Source organism: Pholcus phalangioides, unplaced genomic scaffold (genome assembly GCF_987345545.1).
Source record: "Pholcus phalangioides strain wild (caught in Gottingen) unplaced genomic scaffold, Ppha-v1.0 ptg000007l_1, whole genome shotgun sequence".
In the NCBI taxonomy this organism is placed as follows: domain Eukaryota; kingdom Metazoa; phylum Arthropoda; class Arachnida; order Araneae; family Pholcidae; genus Pholcus; species Pholcus phalangioides.
In genome coordinates this window covers 15,984,289-16,005,681 of record NW_028301600.1, presented here as the reverse complement: position 1 = coordinate 16,005,681, position 21,393 = coordinate 15,984,289, and the positions used below count along the sequence as shown (strand labels likewise).

The 21,393-nt window shown below is 33.1% G+C and overlaps 1 protein-coding gene across 1 annotated transcript in view; it reads right to left on the bottom strand.

Moving 5' to 3' along the window:
• The window catches only part of LOC149084978 (actin-binding LIM protein 2-like), a 111,068-nt gene that overhangs the window by 36,855 nt on the left and 52,820 nt on the right, over nucleotides 1–21,393 (bottom strand). The window contains exons 5-13 of the mRNA XM_089232722.1: nucleotides 20,734–20,860; nucleotides 18,967–19,060; nucleotides 18,724–18,814; nucleotides 17,718–17,827; nucleotides 15,506–15,674; nucleotides 9,695–9,745; nucleotides 5,411–5,425; nucleotides 1,227–1,394; nucleotides 885–1,021 (exon numbers count right to left, since the gene is read on the bottom strand). Of these exons, the coding sequence (XP_089088848.1) occupies nucleotides 885–1,021; nucleotides 1,227–1,394; nucleotides 5,411–5,425; nucleotides 9,695–9,745; nucleotides 15,506–15,674; nucleotides 17,718–17,827; nucleotides 18,724–18,814; nucleotides 18,967–19,060; nucleotides 20,734–20,860 (962 nt within the window). The remainder of the gene's footprint in view (nucleotides 1–884; nucleotides 1,022–1,226; nucleotides 1,395–5,410; nucleotides 5,426–9,694; nucleotides 9,746–15,505; nucleotides 15,675–17,717; nucleotides 17,828–18,723; nucleotides 18,815–18,966; nucleotides 19,061–20,733; nucleotides 20,861–21,393) is intronic.

The window sequence follows — 21,393 nt, the reverse complement described above, 5'->3', positions numbered from 1 at the left end:
GAGAGAGATTAAGTTTTTCTTTGTAAAAAAACTGACCTGTATGTAAGTTAACCCCCAATTTTGGAACAAATTTTTAAACAAAAAACTTGACATATATACACACGAGTATACATGGTACATTTTACTTATCAGATTATAATTGCACAAATTTCCTTAATTAAAACTTCTAGATTATCCTAGCAGCTATCAAAAAAATCGGATCCATAATTTTTTCACAAATACGGTGAATTGTTTTTTAAAGTTGCTTGGAAAAATAAATGATGATTAGAACGTGTTTCATTTAAACACTTGAAGTAGCATGAAGAAAATGCATTAATACCATATTTTTAGTTTCAGTTCAAGTGGAACAAAAAATCTCTTCATAGCTTAAGCCTGTGTGCCATCAAGAGCAAGGGTGGCTTTTCTCTGCAGCCCCTTGACCAATTCAATGTCCCTCTGAAAGTATGGTCTCCAAAACCTCACAGCATACTCCAATCCAGGATGACCTAAGCCCCGGAAAAGTCGAAGGATCTTTTTAAGAGAAGGTGAAGAGAGACGTTTTTGAGAATGAAACACAAGCATTCTATTCGATTTTTTGACCAACGCTGAACAATGTTCCGAAAAACTAAGACACTCAACAATAAAAATATTCAGATCAGTGATCCTAGTTGTATCCAGAATAATAATACTATTCAACTCCTAAGTAAAAGTTGATGTAAATTGTCCCTATAAATTTTATAATAATGTGCTTTGTTTCCACCTAAAATTTGCTGCTCCCTCGAGATTTCTGTCTGGAGCATAAGCGCTCTTCCATTTCTTTTACCTTTAGTTCTAGCCCTGCTTGTGTATACCAATACAAATGCACAAAGACAATTACTAATGATTTGAAATGTAACATCACTTACCTTTCCTATACCTGTAGCAATCTTGGAAAGTTCCTCTTCTTCTTTTTTTAACTGAGGATCTATAACATCATTTACTTCAAGAACTGGTTCTTCATCCTCCATTCCCTTTGAGCTCCCACTCCATCTCCTACGTCTCTCTAGTATAAAAAATAATGAAATGGTAAGGTCGGTTTAATTACTATATGTAAGAAGGCTTTTAAATTTTTCACCTACCAATTAGCTTACCAACTAGGTGATAAGTGCACCCACTGAAACTGGGTGGAAGCCAGCTATTGATTTTATTGTAAGTTCATATTATTATCTTATGATTTGGAAACACATACACCAATTTCAAGTGCATACCTGGATCAGTATATGGGAATGGTGGAGCAGGAAAATCGTCTCTTTCAATCCGAGGCACTTCATGTTGACTAGGGGGTTCACCACCAGGATAATGAGAATATTCTATGGGTTCTTCATTGTTCATGTGAGGGGAGTGTGGACGGGGAGTAGAAGACTGAATAGAATCAACTGTAAAATGAGAAATATTCAGTATTTACATGACCATACGATGATTTCACATACAATAGAACATTGATTATCTGAACACATCAGGACCGAAGAGTGTTGGGAAAAGTTAAAAGTTTGGAATATCAATTTCGAAACTAATGCGATAATGCAAAGGAATAAATTGAAATTCAGAAACAAAACCTTAAAATAATAAAATTTAACCAACTTATTCTGAAAAATAAATGAAAAAAAGCAATGTATCACAAAATAAAAAATAAAATGGTAAAAGAAAAAAATAAAATGGTAAAAGAAAAAAATAAAATGGTAAAAGAAAAAAATAAAATGGTAAAAGAAAAAAATAAAATGGTAAAAGAAAAAAATAAAATGGTAAAACAAATACATACATGCATGATAAATAACGGCATCAAACCATTAAAAAAAATGAATCTATCTTTAATTGCTTCATATACGACATTGCTTATACAAAATTTTGAAGCATCATCCCATAATAGTTTCAACATTAACAATTGAAGCGGGTCAGCATTATACTGCGATTCTAACCACGTGAGACATTTTGTGAAACACTGCTTTGCCTCACTGTGTGTTATTACATCTGCCGTTGGTTCATCTTCATCCCTTTCACAGCCATACTGATCAACTTGATCTCGTTCACTTTCGTAAGTATTTCTCAGTGAACCAAAAAAATGATATCCCGGATCGTTACTATCAATTTTCAACCACTGACACACATCCTCTTCATCGCAGGACTGGAATACAGGGAGTTCCTGAAACATATCTAAGCATTCTTTCGAATCTGAAAGATTTGATCATCTTCAGCTGTTTCATTAAAACCATAAAAATACAGGCATAACTTCCTAAAACTTCGCAAGAAAGAGAATCCCAAGCTTCTGCTACCATGTAACAGCAGTCTTTCAGTGTTTTCGCAAAAGGCAAGATATCCTGCAAGGAATTCTCTTCCTCAATCAGCATTTTTTTAGCAACTGCATTCTGTACCAGCATTTCAGGCTCTCTAGTACACCCTGATCAAGTGTTTGAATAAGATAAGTCGTGTTTGTAGGCAAAAACAAGCAAACTACTCCCTCATTTTGGAACATCAAACAGTCTGGGTGTGCCGGTACATTATCCATTAATAGAACTGCTTTGCCTAAACCTTTTCATTTTAATCTTGTTTTGACTTCTGGTACAAATATGCATTGAAATCATTCAGCAAACAACTTAAAATCCATCCAAGCATTTTTCTCTGACAAATATTTCACCCGTAATGAGTGAACATTAACATTTTTGAAACATCTTGGATTGAAGCTTTCCCTACCACAGTTAGGGGCAAGCAATGAGTCCCAGACGTATTTGCAAATGCAAGGATTGTAACACTATCTTTTATTTTCTTCCTTCCAGGAGCTGTAGATTCAGTTCTACCAACAAGAGTTTTTGATGAGGAAAGCTTTCCAGTAAAGTCCAGTCTCATTGCAGTTGTAAACTTGATTGACTAAACTTGACATCTTTGACAATTTTTTAAGAATTCCTTAACAAATTTGGCTGCATCTTCTGAATTCGCAGAGAGTTTTTCTCCTTCAATGCTGAGCTGAAGAATTCCATCTTGACTTGAAATGCTGCAACCAACCCACACTCGCTTGAAAATGTTTACTACCTTCTAGCATTTCATTAATGAGTTTACCTTTCTCCTGAAGCATCGGTCCACTTATCAGAACACCATCAGTTCTTTTTTGTACAAACCATGTGTAAACAGCTTTTTCCAGCTTTTCATTCTCTGCAGATTTCATTGAGAGTTTTTTTAGTTCATCTGCTGTTCTCAAACTGGCTGCAAAATTTTCTATTTTATTTCGCAGTTTTTTTAAAATCACTGATGATCGCCATACCTAGTCCGTATTCAGCTGCAAGTTTCCTCACACCATTACCCGCTTTCAATCTTTTCACAATTTCCACTTTTTTTTTTATGTTAAAACAATGTATTTTCGTTTTGTTGCCATTCTGCACTTGAGAAAGACAAAAAGTGTTGACACTACTAAAGCTAAAGAAAGATTGAAAAATATCTGTTTTTAAGCAAGCTAAGTAAGATACCCCTCCCTCCCCCAACAAAACCGTGATAAGACCCTCACCTCCCTTTCATTAAGGCACATCCACAGGATTAATATGAATTTGTAGACAAAAAAAAATGACAGCTAAATCTGCTCCTATTCAATCATTTATAACTGCATACACTGTACCCGGATTCACCATTGTTTACATCTACAGCTCACAGGTACGTTATGTACAATTGTTTGGAAATGGATTATTGTTCAATAGAACAAAGCTATCGAGTTGGGAGATAAGAGGATTCAAGTTCCAAGAAAATACCAACTGTTGAGCATCATTGACTATAGAAAACTGAAGAATGAATTAGGTTAAAAAGGTGTTTGGTTGACTGAGTTGTTTGGAAAATTGATGTTCAGATAATCAATGTTCTACTGTATAAGATATAATCCCAATCGACTATTTTGATGCAATGCATTTTATTTGAAGATTGCTAAAGACCATTATCAAGAAAGAGAGGAAAAATACTAAAAGCTGATTGCAATAGCTACAGCTTTATTTCCAATGCATATGTTACAGCTATATACATAATATTGTGGTAATTACAATTGCAAATCTAATCATAACTGTGGGTGTTTCCGCTCACTGGTTCCCACAATCACCATATCCAGTTTGGATATAGTTGCTTGAGGATATGCTTCTATACCCTCATCTTCCTACCCACACACACATGATATCCCCCTTATTTCCAACAAAAGATCATTTAAAATGTGTCATTTCACACCTATGGTTTGTGTGTTCCTATGTTGTTGTTTTAATAAAAACAAGTAACTGTATATATATATTTTTTTTAATTTCAACTGCTGGTGGAGGAGCTTCAGCTAACATTCTCTCTCTCTCAACTAGTATACTATCTTCTCTGATTATATTGTACAGCCTATATATGTGTCAGAAAATATTTGCTAAGTTATCAAAACCAAAATTCTGAATACATTAGAACCATTATCATTTAATTTTTACTTGTGTGTGAGCTGTTCATGAAGTTTCTACAATTACCAGCAGAATAGCTCAAAGGTACACCTCTTCTATTTCTTGACCAGCCAAGCAAGAATGATTTTTCACCCTTGCATTTTGGAGGAAAATACGTACCTTATGAAATAGGAGACATATTGCTGTGCATTCTTCAACAATGATAAAAAAGTAAATTGACAAACAATGAATGAGACATTTTTAAACTATTTAAATCTACTGAAATCATATACAGTGGGTTTTATAAAGTGCAACATACCATGTCTTTTTAAACATTGACACTATTTTTTTTTGTCATGTACTTGTAAAAAATGCATGTGCCTAAAAAAATGTACCTAATGCATTTGCTTAATATAACCTCCTCAAAAATTTTCGCCTCTGGATATTTCATGCTTGCCAATGTACCTAATTAAAGGGTTAACTAAAAAATCACCAAAAACATCAACCTAAATAACAGAATCTAGATAAAATCATCAGTTACAATTTATTTTCGCCTCCTGACATGCACCATATTACCTGGTGATTGCACTTACTTTAATCTGAAAATGAATAGGTTTTTTTTTAATATCATCACTTGTGAAAATTTCTGAAAATGAAGCTTCATTGCATAGAAAAAAAATTTGGGGGAATCATTGAAATCACAGAAATTTGCCCTTATTGAGAATTCACATAAATTTGTGAGTTTTTTAGCACTGATCACTGCACTGAAAAATTATTCAATTGTTCTTAAGAAGGAACTCCTTATAATAATTATGAAGAATCATAAATAATAAATCATAATTCTTTTTAGCAATTTAATTCTTCATAAGAGGAAAACATAGAATGATTTTTTTTTCATAACTGAACAAATTCTGCCGCATTTGAGTGCATGTGTATCAGAAGTTTTCACTAAATTACAGACAATACCAATGATTCACTATATCATTTTAAAGGTAAAAAAAGGAGGAAGAACATACCTAAGACTTGCATTCCTTTTTTTCATACATGAAAAAAAAAAAGAATAATTGTACTAAATAAAAAATATTTCAGTTGTAAAATAATGTTGATATAAAATATATACATCTTTATTAAAATGGTTTATTAAATATTATTGTTGTTTCAACACAATTCAAAGAATAAAATAAGAAATCAAAACAAGCTGGTTAAGTGACTAAAAAAATTTTGAAAATGGATAAAAAAAACACTAAAAATTTTCTTTCACTTAGTTTTAATACAATTTACTTATTCACAAATAGTTTTCTATAATAAAAAACATATTTTTCCTCCTGATATGCTTGTATATAAAAGAAATAAAAAAAAAAAATTAAAACCATTAAAGAAATGAGAAAAATTACTTCTAGTTTTTTAAACTTTTATTCGCTAACAACATACTTCTAAGCACCTTTTTATATAAAATGTTCATACCATACAAATATAACAAGCCCAAAATGCAAGAGGGCCTGGGGTTCGAGTCAAAGCAGTGACCTCTGAAGACCGGACACCCCCCGCTTCCCATCTGGGAGCCCACAGAGAACAGATGACTTTTCTTTCAGACTTCACCTCTGCATAAAATCTAGAAAATATCTGTTTTCTTGATATATTGGGCTGAGAAATAAAGCTGTCCATCTCTATCTCTACTGTTCCACCTGGGGAGTATTTGCTGAAATTAAGAGAGGTTACTATCTCTTGCCACAGTGCGTGAAATATGGAAGGCAGGGTTGTGTCTTCAGTGGTGTAAATAGTAGCATACTTGCCCAGAATGCAAGAAAGCCAGGGTTCGAGTCCCAGCAGAGATCAGATGATTTTTCTTTCCGAGTTCACTTTGGCATAAAATCCAAAAAAATGTGTCTCCTTGATAACAACTTCTGTTTGTAATAGAGGAAATATCTAAACTTTTGGCCAGCAACCAAGAGATACTCATGAGTGGACGCAGATTTAATAGTGGGAGCACCAGGTGTGCATCTGGAGCTTCAACTTTTTTCAAATTTAAGGGAGCCCAATCTTTTCTTCTACATCGGGTCTCAATCGACTTAAATCCGTTCTGCTCATGAGAATCATTTACTAAACCACTTCACTGCATGCACACTGTAAACTATGAAGATAGAGTCTGAATAAACAACAGTGAGTATCCACTCATTGAAATGACGTTGCATGAAGATCAACCTTAAAATTTTGCTACAAACTAATCTGTGGCCTTACATATACAACCCCCCAATCTTTATATATTTTTTGAACTACGTCATCAGGTACCACTTTGCCATTATTCATTTCAGATTCAAATATGAATAGGATGAAACAACAAAAGATACACTAGCTATAAATGCCAAACTGGACAAATATGGAATGCTTTACCATTCTGAGCTTGTATATTTATTATCATCAAGGCTGTAGCGAGAGGGGTGGACTTGGGGGTCTGGTCCTCCCCAAAATGTGAGAAAATGACCGAAAGAGGGAAAAAGATAGCCAAATCTATTGTTCTATCACTTTGGTTCCCCCCACCGAACAAAATTTCTGTCTACAGACCTGATCATCATCAATGCTGTAGAAATCTATCACGGGTCTACCTATCTTTTTTTAAGTCTACCCTTTTTAGTGATTTCTTTTGTTTTATTAAAAGGTTTTTCTTTCATTTATTTCACAAATACAAAAATATTTTACATAAAAACAAACATATATTACACGCATAATACAAATACTTTATAACCTCAAGGGACTGAAAAGTCCTTCCAGCAGGCTTAAAGAAATTATTTTATTGAATATTTTTAAGCAATAAACGTTATTATATGCATTAGATATGTGTTTCAAATGTATTTCCATTTGTATATTTTTGAAGTTCACAATTAAGTTCAAAGAAGTTTAGTTTCAAAAATTAAGTTTAAATCAGAATTAAGCCACTTACTGTGAAGCTTGATATAATATAATTATCATGCATCATTTCTCTTTTTTTATTATTGTATTCTTTAATTGTACTATGTGTTCAATACTGTTTTTATCTCTTACATTCATTAAAATGGTTTCATAATCTAAGCTGTTAACGAGGTCAAATATTATATGATTTATGTTTTCATTAGTATTAAGTTGATTTTCAGTGTGAAAAATGTTTAATATCTTTGGAACAATATAGGAAAAGCTCTTTTTATATAATGTTTTATTAGGTTTTGGCACTTGATAAACTCGATTATATCTATTTGTAGTTGATTTTTTGTTGAATATATTTCATTTAATAGTGAAAATTTAATAACTTTGTACAAAAAGTTTTGTCTTAAAGTATGGCACTGTTATCTGCATATTATTCTTATGTGTGGTCCAAGTGCGATCTCTTAGTCCCATTGTTCTGGGGATTATCAGCTGTGCATCCAGGCAGGTAAGGATCTGGTATCTGCATGGTTTATCCGAGAAGTTAAGCGGTTTTATTTTTCTACACCGTTTTTTTTTCTTGTATTTGATTTTTGGGTTTTCAACAAGCGTAGCATTTCATTTTTGTCTCCTTGGCTTATTTTAATTAGTATTTATTAAGGGTTAATTTCTGAGATACGTGTTTGTATTTCTTTTTTATTTGCATGTTTTCAAATAAGTTCATATCCATTTTCTCTCTCGGCTTTCATGTAATTTTCTTTGTACTTCGTCAGATTTTTTTCGTCGTTAATTTGTGTATATTAAAATTTTTTCCCATGGTCATATAGGAAGGTATATTGGTTGGAAGGTTTTTTTTTTTTCCAGCCATTTTTGTATTTTTCCTGCTTCTTTGATACTTTGCTTGGGAGTTTTGGGCATTACTGTTGGTGTAGCGAATAGAATTTATTTCCCAGGTATTTGTTAGTAATTTTTGTTATTTTGCTTTGGGCCCAATTTTTTTCAGTGTTAATAATAAGATAACTAGTTAAATTATCTAGTTAGCTAATGCTAATAAGTGTAGTTCTATTTTGTACCTTAATACTTTTTAGATGTATGTGTTCTGCACTTTATATATATAGGGTGTAATACCCAGGGCTGTAACTGGGGGGGAGCAGGTGGGTCTCGTGCCCCAGGCACTGGACCAGAGGGGGGTGCAAATTTTATTCTCAAACCTCTTTCAACATTTCAAGGGACGCCAAAATGCGCACTTGCTCCGGGTGACCAAGAATCTAGTTGCGGCCCTGGTAATACCCTGTAAGTGCTAATGCAGCCTTTATCTCATCAACAGTCCATCATAGATGAGGTATAGTTTCAATTTGAAAAATGCTCAAAAGGCATTCAAAAATTACCCTGCACCAGTTTTGAGAGTGAAAATACAGCGTGTAACAAAATAAAACTAAATTTCCATACGGTTCTCATCTTCTAACTTCCAATTAGAAATTTTTTTCCCAGTATCCCCTGAGGGCAACAAAAAAATCCACATTTCTAAGAGCAATATTTGCTGAGATATTCAAATTAAAAAATAGAAGAAAAGTTGGGAGAGGACAGCATGAATGAGGGGAAAGGAGCATTGTCCATTAGTTTTTGCTGTTCTTTCATAACTTTCCTCCGATTTTAGAATTCAAATATCTTAGTGAATATTGCACTTAGAAATGTAGAATTTTTTTATTGATCAAAATGAACATAGTGTTCCTTGCCCTCCGCATACAGATTTATAATACTCTTTATTTGTCTGTTTTTGTGTTTTGTGTTATTATTTTTTTGGGGGACAATGTCGAGCAAGACCCTTGCAAGGTCTTTAAGATGCAGTGATAAATAAGTTTTTTCTCTTGGTTCATGAAACATTGTAAACGAACAACGAAAATACACCCAGCAGTTAACAACAAATGACAATATGACAGTTCTTACCAATCTAAATTGAGCTACTAATATATACTATGATCTCACAAGTTCTAAAAATATATATATCCTCAGTGCCAGTCACTAATATTCAAGAAACTTTGAGAATTTAACTCAAGTTTATAATGGCCCTACAGTTCCCCACCTCAAAAAAAAAATTCTTTCAATCATTGGTGGCAGAGAAAACATAAACAGCTACATATTGAGTAATTCTGTTCATAAGAATAATTTCTTTAATAATCTTTCCTCGCTTCTGAATGTATGAATTGATATGAAATTTTAGTATTTTACTTTTAATTCAAGGAAAAATGAGTGTATTTGCATCAGTTTCTTTTTTATTCAACATTTTTCATTTATGAAATAAAAATATAACTACTAATTGCGTAATAAAAATATGTATTTCTGAGATTAAAAGGCTTTACATCATACATTTAACATCATACTTTAATAATTTATGAGCAAGTTACCTTGTTTATGACTTGGGCTTTTGGTCCAAACTCTTTTCTTATCATTTCCATCTAAAAAAAACACCAAGGATTATAAAAAGTAACCAATGATTAGAATTTAAACTGACTCAATCATTTAAGACCAAATTTTCCTGATCTTCATTATAACTCACATTGAAAATAAAAGTGTTAGGAACCTGTGATATTTCTGGGTGACCAAAATAAAGCAAATTAAATTTGATGAGGTATCTCGGGATTGCCAGTGTAAGGGGGTTAACTGTCATTCAATACATTAACAACAACATATTGTTAACTATTATTTGTCTGGGTGCAATAATATATTTTTAATTATTATTATTTTGGCGATATATGCTTTATATTGGGTTGGTGTATTTTGGTTATATTTGACACCCATATTTTTTATTCTTTCAGCCACCTCGTTGGACAATTTGCCCGTTGTGGCGTTTGTATTTCATATGATCATGCTTTTGATCAAGAAACATTGGTTTTCCATTCCATTTCATCATGTGAAGTGTTATAGTTCTTGCATGGGTTTCATGTATTCATGGTTCTTCATTTATTTTTCCTGATCAATGTTAGAAATCAATAATACAATGCTGGAAGTTTACTTGCCATAGAATTGAATTGATGCTGTAAGCACAAAATTGAACACAAAAATATATGGAGTATTCATTCTTAGCATTGTTGAATAGCTAATTCCTAAGCCATTGGTCGTAGGCAGGGTGACTTGAGACAATCTCTGCCCGTGTGGGATCTATTTTTGGTTCCCCTGTCTACCCACCCTCCCAATTTATCTAAACAATTTCTAACAAAAAAAAAATTTTTTGTGGCTATTTCACCTCAGACTTGGCACATCTCCTGAAATGGACACAAATAATTTTACCTAAGTTTTTTTTGATAAATCAATTTTTTTTTCATTCTGGATTCAGCCCAGCCCTAGTGTGGCTGCAAACTTCAAATTACAAAAAATTATTCAAATGTTGTCCACATCATCTCAAGAGTTGTTTAAGTAAATATATATATATCTGAAGAGTTAAAAAATTTTGAGTGCTTTTGCTTGGAATTTCCATACTGACTTTTAGTTTTTAGAGTAGTGTTTCCCAACTTTTTTTTATCTTGCAGCACACTTGAAGCTACAGTTGAATTTCTGTGGCACGCTCAGAGATTTTTAGAAGAGTACAGTTTTAGTGATTTAATTATTAACATAGTGAAACCTGTCTAAGGTAAACACTGTATGAGATGGAAACCTGTCTGAAACAAAACAAAAAAAAAAAGATTATAATTTAAACTGACTCAATCGTTTAAGAGGTTTCCAAAATTTTCCTGATCTTCATTATAACTGTCACATTGAAAATAAAAGTGTGTTAGGAACCTGTGATATTTCTGGGTGACCAAAATGAAGCAGATTTATAATACTCATAAAGAGTATTATAAATCTGCTTGAAAAATTTGTGGAATCTTTCTTGCACAAACATTATTGGTTGTTCTCATTGTTTATTCCATTGCTATTCATAATAAAACTTGAAGTTTAACTGTTAGCACATTAAATATGAAATTAATGTAAATAATTAATGTTTTTCCAATAATGGGAAACCTCTTTAAGATGGAAACTGTCTATAATGTAGTCTATCTGCAAGTTAAAAAACCTGCTGAAATAGAAAGAATTTTTGGCCAAGTGCAAGTTTTTGTTCTTTGGATGGGAGAAAATTAAGTAGTTCTGATCCCCCTTTTGTTTGGAGGAACTTTTTCATTTCTTGAAAAAATGATGAATGCTTATTATCTATTTGAACTGGTTCTGGGGGTGGGGCTCGAGTGGAAAAGTGGATTTACCGTTCAAAATTTAGTAAAAGCTTGTTCAGCATTTCATTTATGATAGAAATATTGACTTTTGTTAGAAACCAGTCCTGTTTCTTGGATAAAGTTTGATAATTCCGGGAGAGTAATAAGCGAGAGAGACTGAATTATTGTTCACAATTTAGCGACACTGTGTTTTGGCTACTGCAGAGGTTTCATTCAGTGCAGATATGGCCACCAGCCATAAGAAATGTGTATAGAATTTGAACACAAAAATGGAATTTGTGGAGGTGTAAAAAAACAAAATTCAAGTGCTATAGAGATGTGGAATCTTTCTTTCACAAACATTATTGGTTGTTGTTCTCACTGTTCATTCTATTGCTATTCAGGAGAAATAATAAAACTTGAAGTTTAACTGTTAGCACATTAAATATGAAATTTTAAATGTATAGTAATTTGAAACAGCAAACATGAAAAAATTCAAAATAATAATATGCATGTCTCTGTTTAACACTAGTTGGTTTGTAGAAGTTAGGGCTATGTTCTCAAAATTTAAGTTTCGCAAAATGATAGGAATAAATTACTCCATATATTTTTTATGGCATCTCTATAAACAGAAACCTGTCTGGAACAGAAAATAATTTGTTTTTTGACTTTCCATTTTATACAGGTTTTAACAATTTACTATTATTTACAATTAAATGTTTATTTATAATCAAAAGATAATTAAATTTCTGAAACAAAGCTTAATCAGATATCTGGGCTTGAAGCTTTTGTACAATGTCTTCTTTTTTGTAAATTCGAATTTAAGACATGCATAGTCTTAAGTTTTCTTCCAAGTATCCCCCCCGGATATGATAGGTTTTTATTTTTAATATAGCATAGCGAATCCGAAAAAAATATTGGGGCTCGAGCTCATGGAACAGATACAAGTTAACCACTTTATGATCAAAGGACATAATATTGCATCCATAGCCAGTGAAATGAATTCAAACAAGTTCACTCTGTTTTCTTTCTTCTCTCCTGATCATTTTGTGGATATAAGACTGCTACAAAGAAGATATTCCAATTGATTGTAATATTATAATAGTTATATAAAGATTTTACTCTTCTTTAAAGGGAAGGGCTGGTGAAACGTCTATTTCATTAGAATTTTATGCAAGTAAAGGGTTTCATAGGTTGATTCAGATTATACAATGTAAAAATCACTGGCAATTAAGCCCCTGCCGACCAGGAGGCAGCTAGAAGATTTCCAAAAACTCTGTAGAAAATTATTGAAGAGAAAGGTTATGCACTTCAGCAGGTGTTTAACGTTGATAAAACTGCACTACTTTGGAAGAAAATGGCGCAAAGAAAATTTTTCACCCAAGAAGAAAAGTGAGGCTCCTGGTTTTAAGGCAAGTTAAGGTAGACTTACTATGTTGTTTTGTGCAAATGCGTATGGGTACATAATAAAGTCTACTGACATTTTCAAGTCTACAAATCCGTGAGTATTGGAGGGAAAAGATCAAACCTCCCGCGCAGTATTTTGGATGAACAATAAAAAAGCTTGAACTACAAAAACACTTTTCCTGGATTGGTTCAAATGGTGCTGCGTTCCAAGAGTGAGAAAGTACCTTAAGAGTGAAGTCATGCCATTCAAAGTTCTTTTGATACTGGATAAAACTCCTGAACACCTGGATGTCAATGAATTCAAAGCTGATGGTATGGAAGTCCTTTATATGTCTCCTAATACAAAATCTATCATTCAGCCTGTTGATCGGGGGTAATGAGAGCATTCAAGGCTTACTATACACATCACTCAATAAAGATGATTGTGCATGTAATAGAAGATGATGCAAATGCAGAAAATGGTCTTGAAGGTATGGAAGAATTACACTAACGCTAATGTCATTACTTTCATGACTAGAACCGTGGCAGTTCTTAAAAGAGAAACTGTCAACTCGGGTTGGATTAACCTTTGGACACAATGTGCACTCCAGGACACGGCCATTTCTACAGAGCCAACTGAGAAAAGATTATAAAAGACATTGTCACATTAGTGAAACAGGTGGGTGGAGAAGGGTTCAATGATATGGATATAGAAGTCGAACAGCTAATTAATAGCAATTCAAAGACATTGACCAAGGAGGAATTAATGCAGCTGATTGCTCATGAAATAAGTGGTACCAGATGAAGATCATGATAAAGAAGTGGAAAACAAGTTCACCATGAGTAACATAGTGGGAGGGCTTTTCAAGTTCAAATCAGCAATAGATTATTTTCATGATATAGATCCCTCTATGGCACGTTTTTCAAATGTAGAAAAATTGGTAGAGGAAGTCTTGTCAACATATTCCAACATACTTGATATGAAGAAGAAACGTCAAACAGAAATCACAGTGGTTTTTCAGAAAGCATCAACAATCGCTGCACCCTCTTCTACATTCCCTTATACCTTTGAGTTTCACTGCTCTCCTCATGATGTTCAATAGAGATAAACAAAAAAAAAAAAACTAAAGTTAGAGATACAGAACTCATTGAAGCTGTAGGAAGGCTAGAGTTACCATTTCAGGTGGTTAACACAGATATGTTAGGGCCCATTGAGCCTAAGTTGTTGAGCAGGCATAATTATGTATTGTGCATTACGGATCAACACAGTAGGTGGCTGAAAGCTACACCACTTAAGCCTTTAACTACTAAGGCTACTTGTGAGGCTTCTATCCAAGTTTACATGATGACTGAGATACCGAGAATTATAGCAATGGATGATGCAGCAAATCTTTTTGAGTCTCACACAGGAATTTTTGGATAGACTGGGATGCTGTCCTAAGTTCCCTACTTTGAGTCCACAATTGAATAGGGTTAATTATTGTTTCTTTGGAACAACGGAAAACATGCTGCATCATGTGATCCATAGTCATGGAAGAGCGTGGGATAAACAATTACCGTTTGATTGGGGGAACAGAAAGAAGAAAAAGATTGATGTTGTTCTGCATTTATCTGCATATTATGTACTTCAACATTATCTGCGCATTATGTATTTCAATATTATTTGCATATTATGTATTTCAACATTATCTGCATATTATGTATTTCAATATTATCTGCATACTATGTATTTCAATATTATGTGCGTATTATGTATTTTTGTATTTTACATTCCGATAATGGTTCAGAGTAACATGATGAATGAACCTTGAATTATGAACAAGGGTCAAGTAATTGTAAACTGGAGGGGAGGTATCATGTAAGTGGAAGAAAGAACTGATCGGGGAAAAAAGAGACTGTGGGGGGGGGGGGGAGTGAATTCTGGTCAGGGGCACAGAGAAAAAGGAAAGAAAATGCATGGGGATGCTTGCAGTGATAACTGGAGAAGGGCTTTTTATTATTATTATGAAGAGTGTGTGCACCAGAGCAAAAAAAATGTTGTTTCATACTTAGCCTGTTGAAATGAATATTAAATGTTGTTAGTGTTTAAAAATATGACTAGAGTTATTGGAAGGAGTAATATGTTCATAGTTCTTCATGGAGGAGTTCATAAGATATTACTGGGAATTCTGTATTTTCAATTAAATACTTTATACACCGATATCATCAAGGTCTTAATTTAGGTTTTTACGCATACTGTTTAAAATTTGAACCTATACTTAGGACTTCATTATGAAATTGATGTGGTCAATGTCCTGTAGAATTTTTCGAGACACACTCCCTGGTTGAAAAATGCTGATATAAAGCGATAGCATGTCTGATTGAGTTTGACACTAAGGTTTCATTTTTACATATTGTGAAGGTCTTTACCAGAATAGAGTAAAATATTAAAAGCAAAATTAATAGTGAAAAATTGTTTCAGCAACGTAAATATTTTCTAAATGGTCATTATTTCACAGGTTCTGCAAGGACAAAAATACTGAGGTATAGTGGGCTACTGTAACAAATAAAAGTATTGTAAGAGCAATCAAAAACCTTTACCTAAAATAAAATTATCATTTGAAATTAAAATAATCATTAAAATAGTATTAAAATTATTCTATAAACCTGGTGGTCTATGAAACTGGGGTGATTTTGGTGGCTTTGGATCTAATGGTCTTCTCAAATATCCCTGAGATGGTTCAGCTGCCAAATAACTGTAAGTATAAACTCTGCTTAGATCAGTAAGAAGAGGGTCTCTGTCACTAAGACTTCCAGGACTAGTTCTGCCATACATCTATAAACAGAGTAATGAATTCGCATTAGCATTCTGAAGATAAAAAATTCAAAATAACACAACATGGAATTAAATGTGAATTGGTAAAACTGAATAAAACTATATACAAATACAAACACAAATGGCAAAACAGACAAATCGCCCAACAAGGTGGATGAAAAAAGAAGTCCATAAAAAAATGGCCATATAGATGCAGGGCTATAACTAGGATTTTTGCCACTCCCACAACTTTAAAATTCAATAATTTTATAACTGTGTTCATTGTTCCCACCTAAAAGTGCCACCTCCTAAATTTTGTTGTATAACCAAAATACAGCAACCCGATAGAAAAGCATATATCACGAAAGAAAAATGAATAATTAATACTATATAATACACTGCGCTCATAAAAATTATTACAGTTTTCTTATCTAAGTAGGAATAGCCACTAGATTTTTATCGTACTATTTTTATCATACTTCTTTCTAAACATGTCAAGTGTGTTAGAATTTACAACCCCCGGAGGTAAGCTATTCCATTTATTTACACAAGTGATATATTGACCTTCTCAAAGCAGTTGATTGGTGAAGTATTAACAACTCACGGTCCATCCTATCTATCCTGTTGAGAATTTGAAACAACAATATTTGAGTTCATTTTCAAGAGGGAACATTTCCAATTTTTCCGAAATACACTTTTCATGGTTTATGAATCTTCTGGATCTTCGGAATTCTGTCAGATCATGCAACCGAGATCATTGAATATTTTTGGTAGAAATTACAATGAGTAAAGTTAGTCATTTCCATCAAAAGGGAAAATATCCACACTTTGGTATTTTTCATCTCTCGATAACGGACTTCTTGATAATGAACACCCATGGGACTGAAATTTTTTTCTGCTAACAAGACGTGTTGGTTAATGGATAGTCCAATACATTCAATCCTGTTCGATGCAATTCAAAATTGTGTCCATCATTGGTGGTCAGATCCGTAACTAGGCTGGGGCAACTGGGGTAATGCCCCAGGACCGGAGCCAAATTGGGGGCATGGGCAGAGATACGGGGGACATATGGGGGCAATGCCCCCAGCATCAAAGGTGGAGTTGACTGATATAATGTATATATGAATTGACATGATCATCATGCCCCTCCAGCAATAATGACTGCGCCCCCTAGACTTCCAAGTCTATCTCCGCCTATTATTGAGGGTCTCAAAAAAGAAAAAAGTACACTTATTTTGCTTACTCCTTGGAAATTTTGAGTTTCTTGTTTGAAATAATTCTGCAAGAAAAACTTGCTTCCAAAACAAATCATTGGAAAAATGAGAGGGGAAGCAAATCCTATCCTTTTCTGTGCATAACTCTTTCCAAGGAACCCCCAAAATAAGTCTTCTCCGGGGGCCCAGAGAAGGCACACTATGGAGATTGCCCCATATCCCGAAGCAGGGTCCCTGACCAGACTTTACAGGGGCCTCTTCTTCAGTGAATTTATATTATAAAAAAGCAAAAAAATTAGGAAAATTGTCCCGGGCCCTATCAGCTCTACCCTTGTGCACTAACGGGAGTGTCCATTATAAAATGTGGGAGGTTCCACTGCAGAATGATCATGTTTCTTATGTTAATGATGAGAGGGCAGTAAGGGTACCTTCCTAGGCTAGTTAAAAACTTCTGTAATCAACAGGTGACAGTAGAAACTCCAAATTTTCTCTTAGACTTGACTTTCTCAAATTTTAATCGAAAGGTAATATTTCCACAAGTTTTCTTTCAAAATGGAACATTTCCACAAGTTTTCTTTCAAAATGGAACATTTCCAAAATTCCAAAATTCAAATGTGGATAACTCTCTTGAATGTTGATCAAGAAACATAGTATTTAAATATTCTTCTATCATTCCTCATGCTATCCGTTAGGCTATTTTTTACTTTTAAAAAGCTGTACTTCTACTGTAAATTTTGCAAAAATGGAAATGTTCTCTTTTGAAAATAAGCTCCACCTGTATAATTACAAAAGCAGTTTCATATATTTCAACACTTAAGGGATATATAATGAATGTTTAGTTTATTCTTACTTGAAAACCATCAACAAAAACCTCTCTCTCTTTTTTTATATCTTCTAAATCATTATCCTCTATGTGATTATCTGGGCCTGGTCCACATCTTGGATGCCAAATAGCTCCACCTGTAGTTAAAATATATTTAATGTTTCGAAGAATTTCAATGCTGTAACAAAGTACCCTCAAGACCAAATGCAATTTATAAATAATTAATCACCATGCATAAATGAGGATTTCATAATAGGATTTGAATAAAACTTCAATAATCAATGAACATATTTTTATTGAACATGCTCATTAATATTTTCAATTACTTTCATACAAATCTAAAATCTAAAAAAAGTTACTTTGGATTTCAGTGTTTTTGCAATAAGTTTTGTATTACCTAAACATTATGCACTTAAGAGCAACTGATATTTATATTCACTCTACAATTACTCATGCAAGCAATTCAAATTATGAGAAAAATATTGCTTCAACTAGCAAGAAAATATTCAACTAACGAACAAAAATATATATACCTATATGTACAAGAAGCTCATTCCATTAAAACTTGAGCAATTTGAACAAGTCAAAACTGGTGGCACACACAGTTGAACTCTTGCATACTTTAATTATCTTGTTAGCAAAATTACTTTTATTCTGCATAAAATACAATGCAATGTATCATGCATGGCCTATAAATGAGAGATGCTGACAGGGCACCAGTCCAGGGGTCCTTGAATGAATCTTATAGTTTTTCTAGCCTTCTTTTATTCTATGAATTTACTACAAAAAAGCCATCGATGAAACTAAGCCTGGGTCCCCCTTTAATGATTAACGTTTAGGGCCTACCTCAAGGATGTTGGTACCATGCTGACTGATTTTTATAAGTAATAATAATTTTGGCAGCTTCATTATTTTAGAAGAAAAAGTTTTGTTCATTTTCATGATGTTAGTAGCTTTCACAAATAATTAATCTTTTAAGAAGTATTACTGTGCAATTTTTTTAAAAGTGTGCTAGAAAGGAAACAAAAAATACCTTGTAAATACATCTCTTCTCCATCACCAAAAGGGTCACCACATTTAGAACACCTTGCACATGTTGGATGGAAATGGTGGTTGTCACCAGCCTAGAAAAAAAGGGGAGATAAAGCAACAACAAATTACTGGAAAATGAAACTTCATTTTCACATCACTTTGAGACGTGTGTGAAAAAATTAATCAATTAATAAAACCCTGAGCAAAGCATCTTTAGAATTATTTGGAATTGAATAAAAATCACCTGAAGAACTTTTCCAGTGATGAATCTTTCACAATGAGCACATTTTACACCAAAAAGTTGTTGATAATCTTTCTCACAATATGGTTCTCCTTCTCTAAAAAGTAAAAATGTTGTCTACAAAAAGGATCATGAATATTTTTTATTCATTTTGTAAAACTATTTGCATTTCATACATATATCCAGTTTATATATGAAATCAAGCCAAGTCTGGAGATAAGAGGTGTGCTGGGGTCAGATGCAGCCATCTATCTTCTGAGCACAAAGTGAAAAACTGGCAATGAGCAAATATATTTATCAATGTATTATTAATGTCGTATAATTATAAGGGCCACAACAGGCAAATTGTCCAACGAGGTGACTGAAAAGGCTCCTGGAGCCAGAGGCTTATATAGGCCTCTTGAATTTATATATTAGATCACTGCTTTTACTAGGAATCATAGTGCCCGTTGAGTGGTATGCACAACTGCCCAATTAATCTGAACTGGGACTTTTATATCTCTATAAATATCATGGTACAGCCACTGCTCGATTTTACAAACCTCAAATTTATGAACAGCATGTTTTTATAAACTAATCTTCTGGTCCCAAATAATACATTCTCTTTCTCATTTACAAACTTTCAATTTTGTGAACTATTTTTTCAGGTCCATATGGGTTCGTAAAACAAGGGTATATTGTATATACCAGAAACCATGATTTCAGAAACCTTCAATTCGAAAGTTCTTTGATCAACATTACTGTGATGCTACTTTTAAATGCCTATATGTAAGATTATTAGGGAGAGAAAGTTTATGTTTCCAGGGCATAGTTTTAGGTGTGGTGTATTGTTTCATGAAGAGCACACATTACTTAAAACTTTTCAACATTCTAAACACCAAGCATGCTCCAACTATAATCATTTTATAAATTAACAAGAAAAACAAAGTAGTTTATTTTTTCCTCACTTTGAAGGAGAAATGATTATTTTGTATGAAATATGAAATGGAAAAAAATTATGTACCACTGCTTTAATTGCAAAATTATTACCAGAAATATGGTTATAAAGTATGTAGAACCTTATACGGCCTGTCTTAAAAAAATACTTCAAGTTCAGTGCTCATCATTTGATGTTGTGATTTTATGTTGCAGTAGAATGAACGTAAAGAAATTTGTGGTATGTACGTACTTATTGGCTCCATAAACATAATCCTACCTATTGTTATTATTTATTGATCAATTTTTAAATACTATTCATGCAAAAATATTCAATATTTTTTTACGAAGTATCTAACAAATTCAATAGAAATATATTATTAATTTCGTACTCGTTTCAATCTCCTTTCTTTGGTCTGATTTTCACTTAATTGGCTGATCAACCATCCCAATAAGGCTGGATAAGAGAGATTCTACTATAATCAATAATTGAATTACTAACAGTACATAATTGTAAGTGTTGGCATTGTATGAGAAGAGCCCCAAAAAGGAATGTTTTACATTGTTCTGCAACAAGCCCTTCAGCTGACTGGAAATGTTCTGTGGTAAAAATTCCCACAATATAGTGTTTCTCCCAAACATTTCTTACAAATACAAAACCACAACAGGTAAAATGCCAAATGAGGTGACTAAAAAAAAGAGGTCCATAATTCTCCTCGATTGTTCGGCGAAGTATGTCACAGTTTTTGGCATATTCTGCTTTGGGGGGGGGGGGGGAAGAGTGTAGTGAAAATGATTCACATTGTAAATATGAGGATTCACAAAACTGCTAAGGAGTATAAAACTATAGCATACTTTCCCATATATTCTCCATGTAACAACATGTTACATGCAGCACATTTAAAACACCAGATATGCCACTGTTTTTCCAGAGCAATGAGTGCCTGGCCTTCAGAGAGTTCTTCTTTGCATCCTCCACATCCTAATAAAACAGGATTAAAAAATTTAAGGAAACAAAAAAAAAAAAAAAAAAAAAAAATTTAAATCATCATAATTAGATTTTTATACACAAGATATCCAGAAAACAAGAGCAAATCTTGATTTCTATCTAAACTGCAATTTGAATACTCTCTGAACAATACATACAGGCTGATCTGAAAGTCCAGAAAATTGAAAAATTCAATAATTCTTAAAGCACTTACAGTGAGGTAATGCTTTCACAGGCACAGGAAGAATTTATTTTCATAATGGAAAAAAAAATATAACTAAAATAGTAACGCTTTTGGCAGAAAGATGGTATTGCAGGTGCTTCAGAGAAGCTGCTGTGCATGAACTGTGTGTGTGTGTTATATCACTACAAAAAGTATTTATCGAGTTGAAGAGCAACCAGTTGGATAAAATGAACTATTTGGGCAATATTTATTTTTTATTACAGAAAAAAAATTCTATTTCTTTCTGTGTGTTTAGTCTGTATGTATATATAACTCGGTATTATACTCTATTTTGTAGACATAT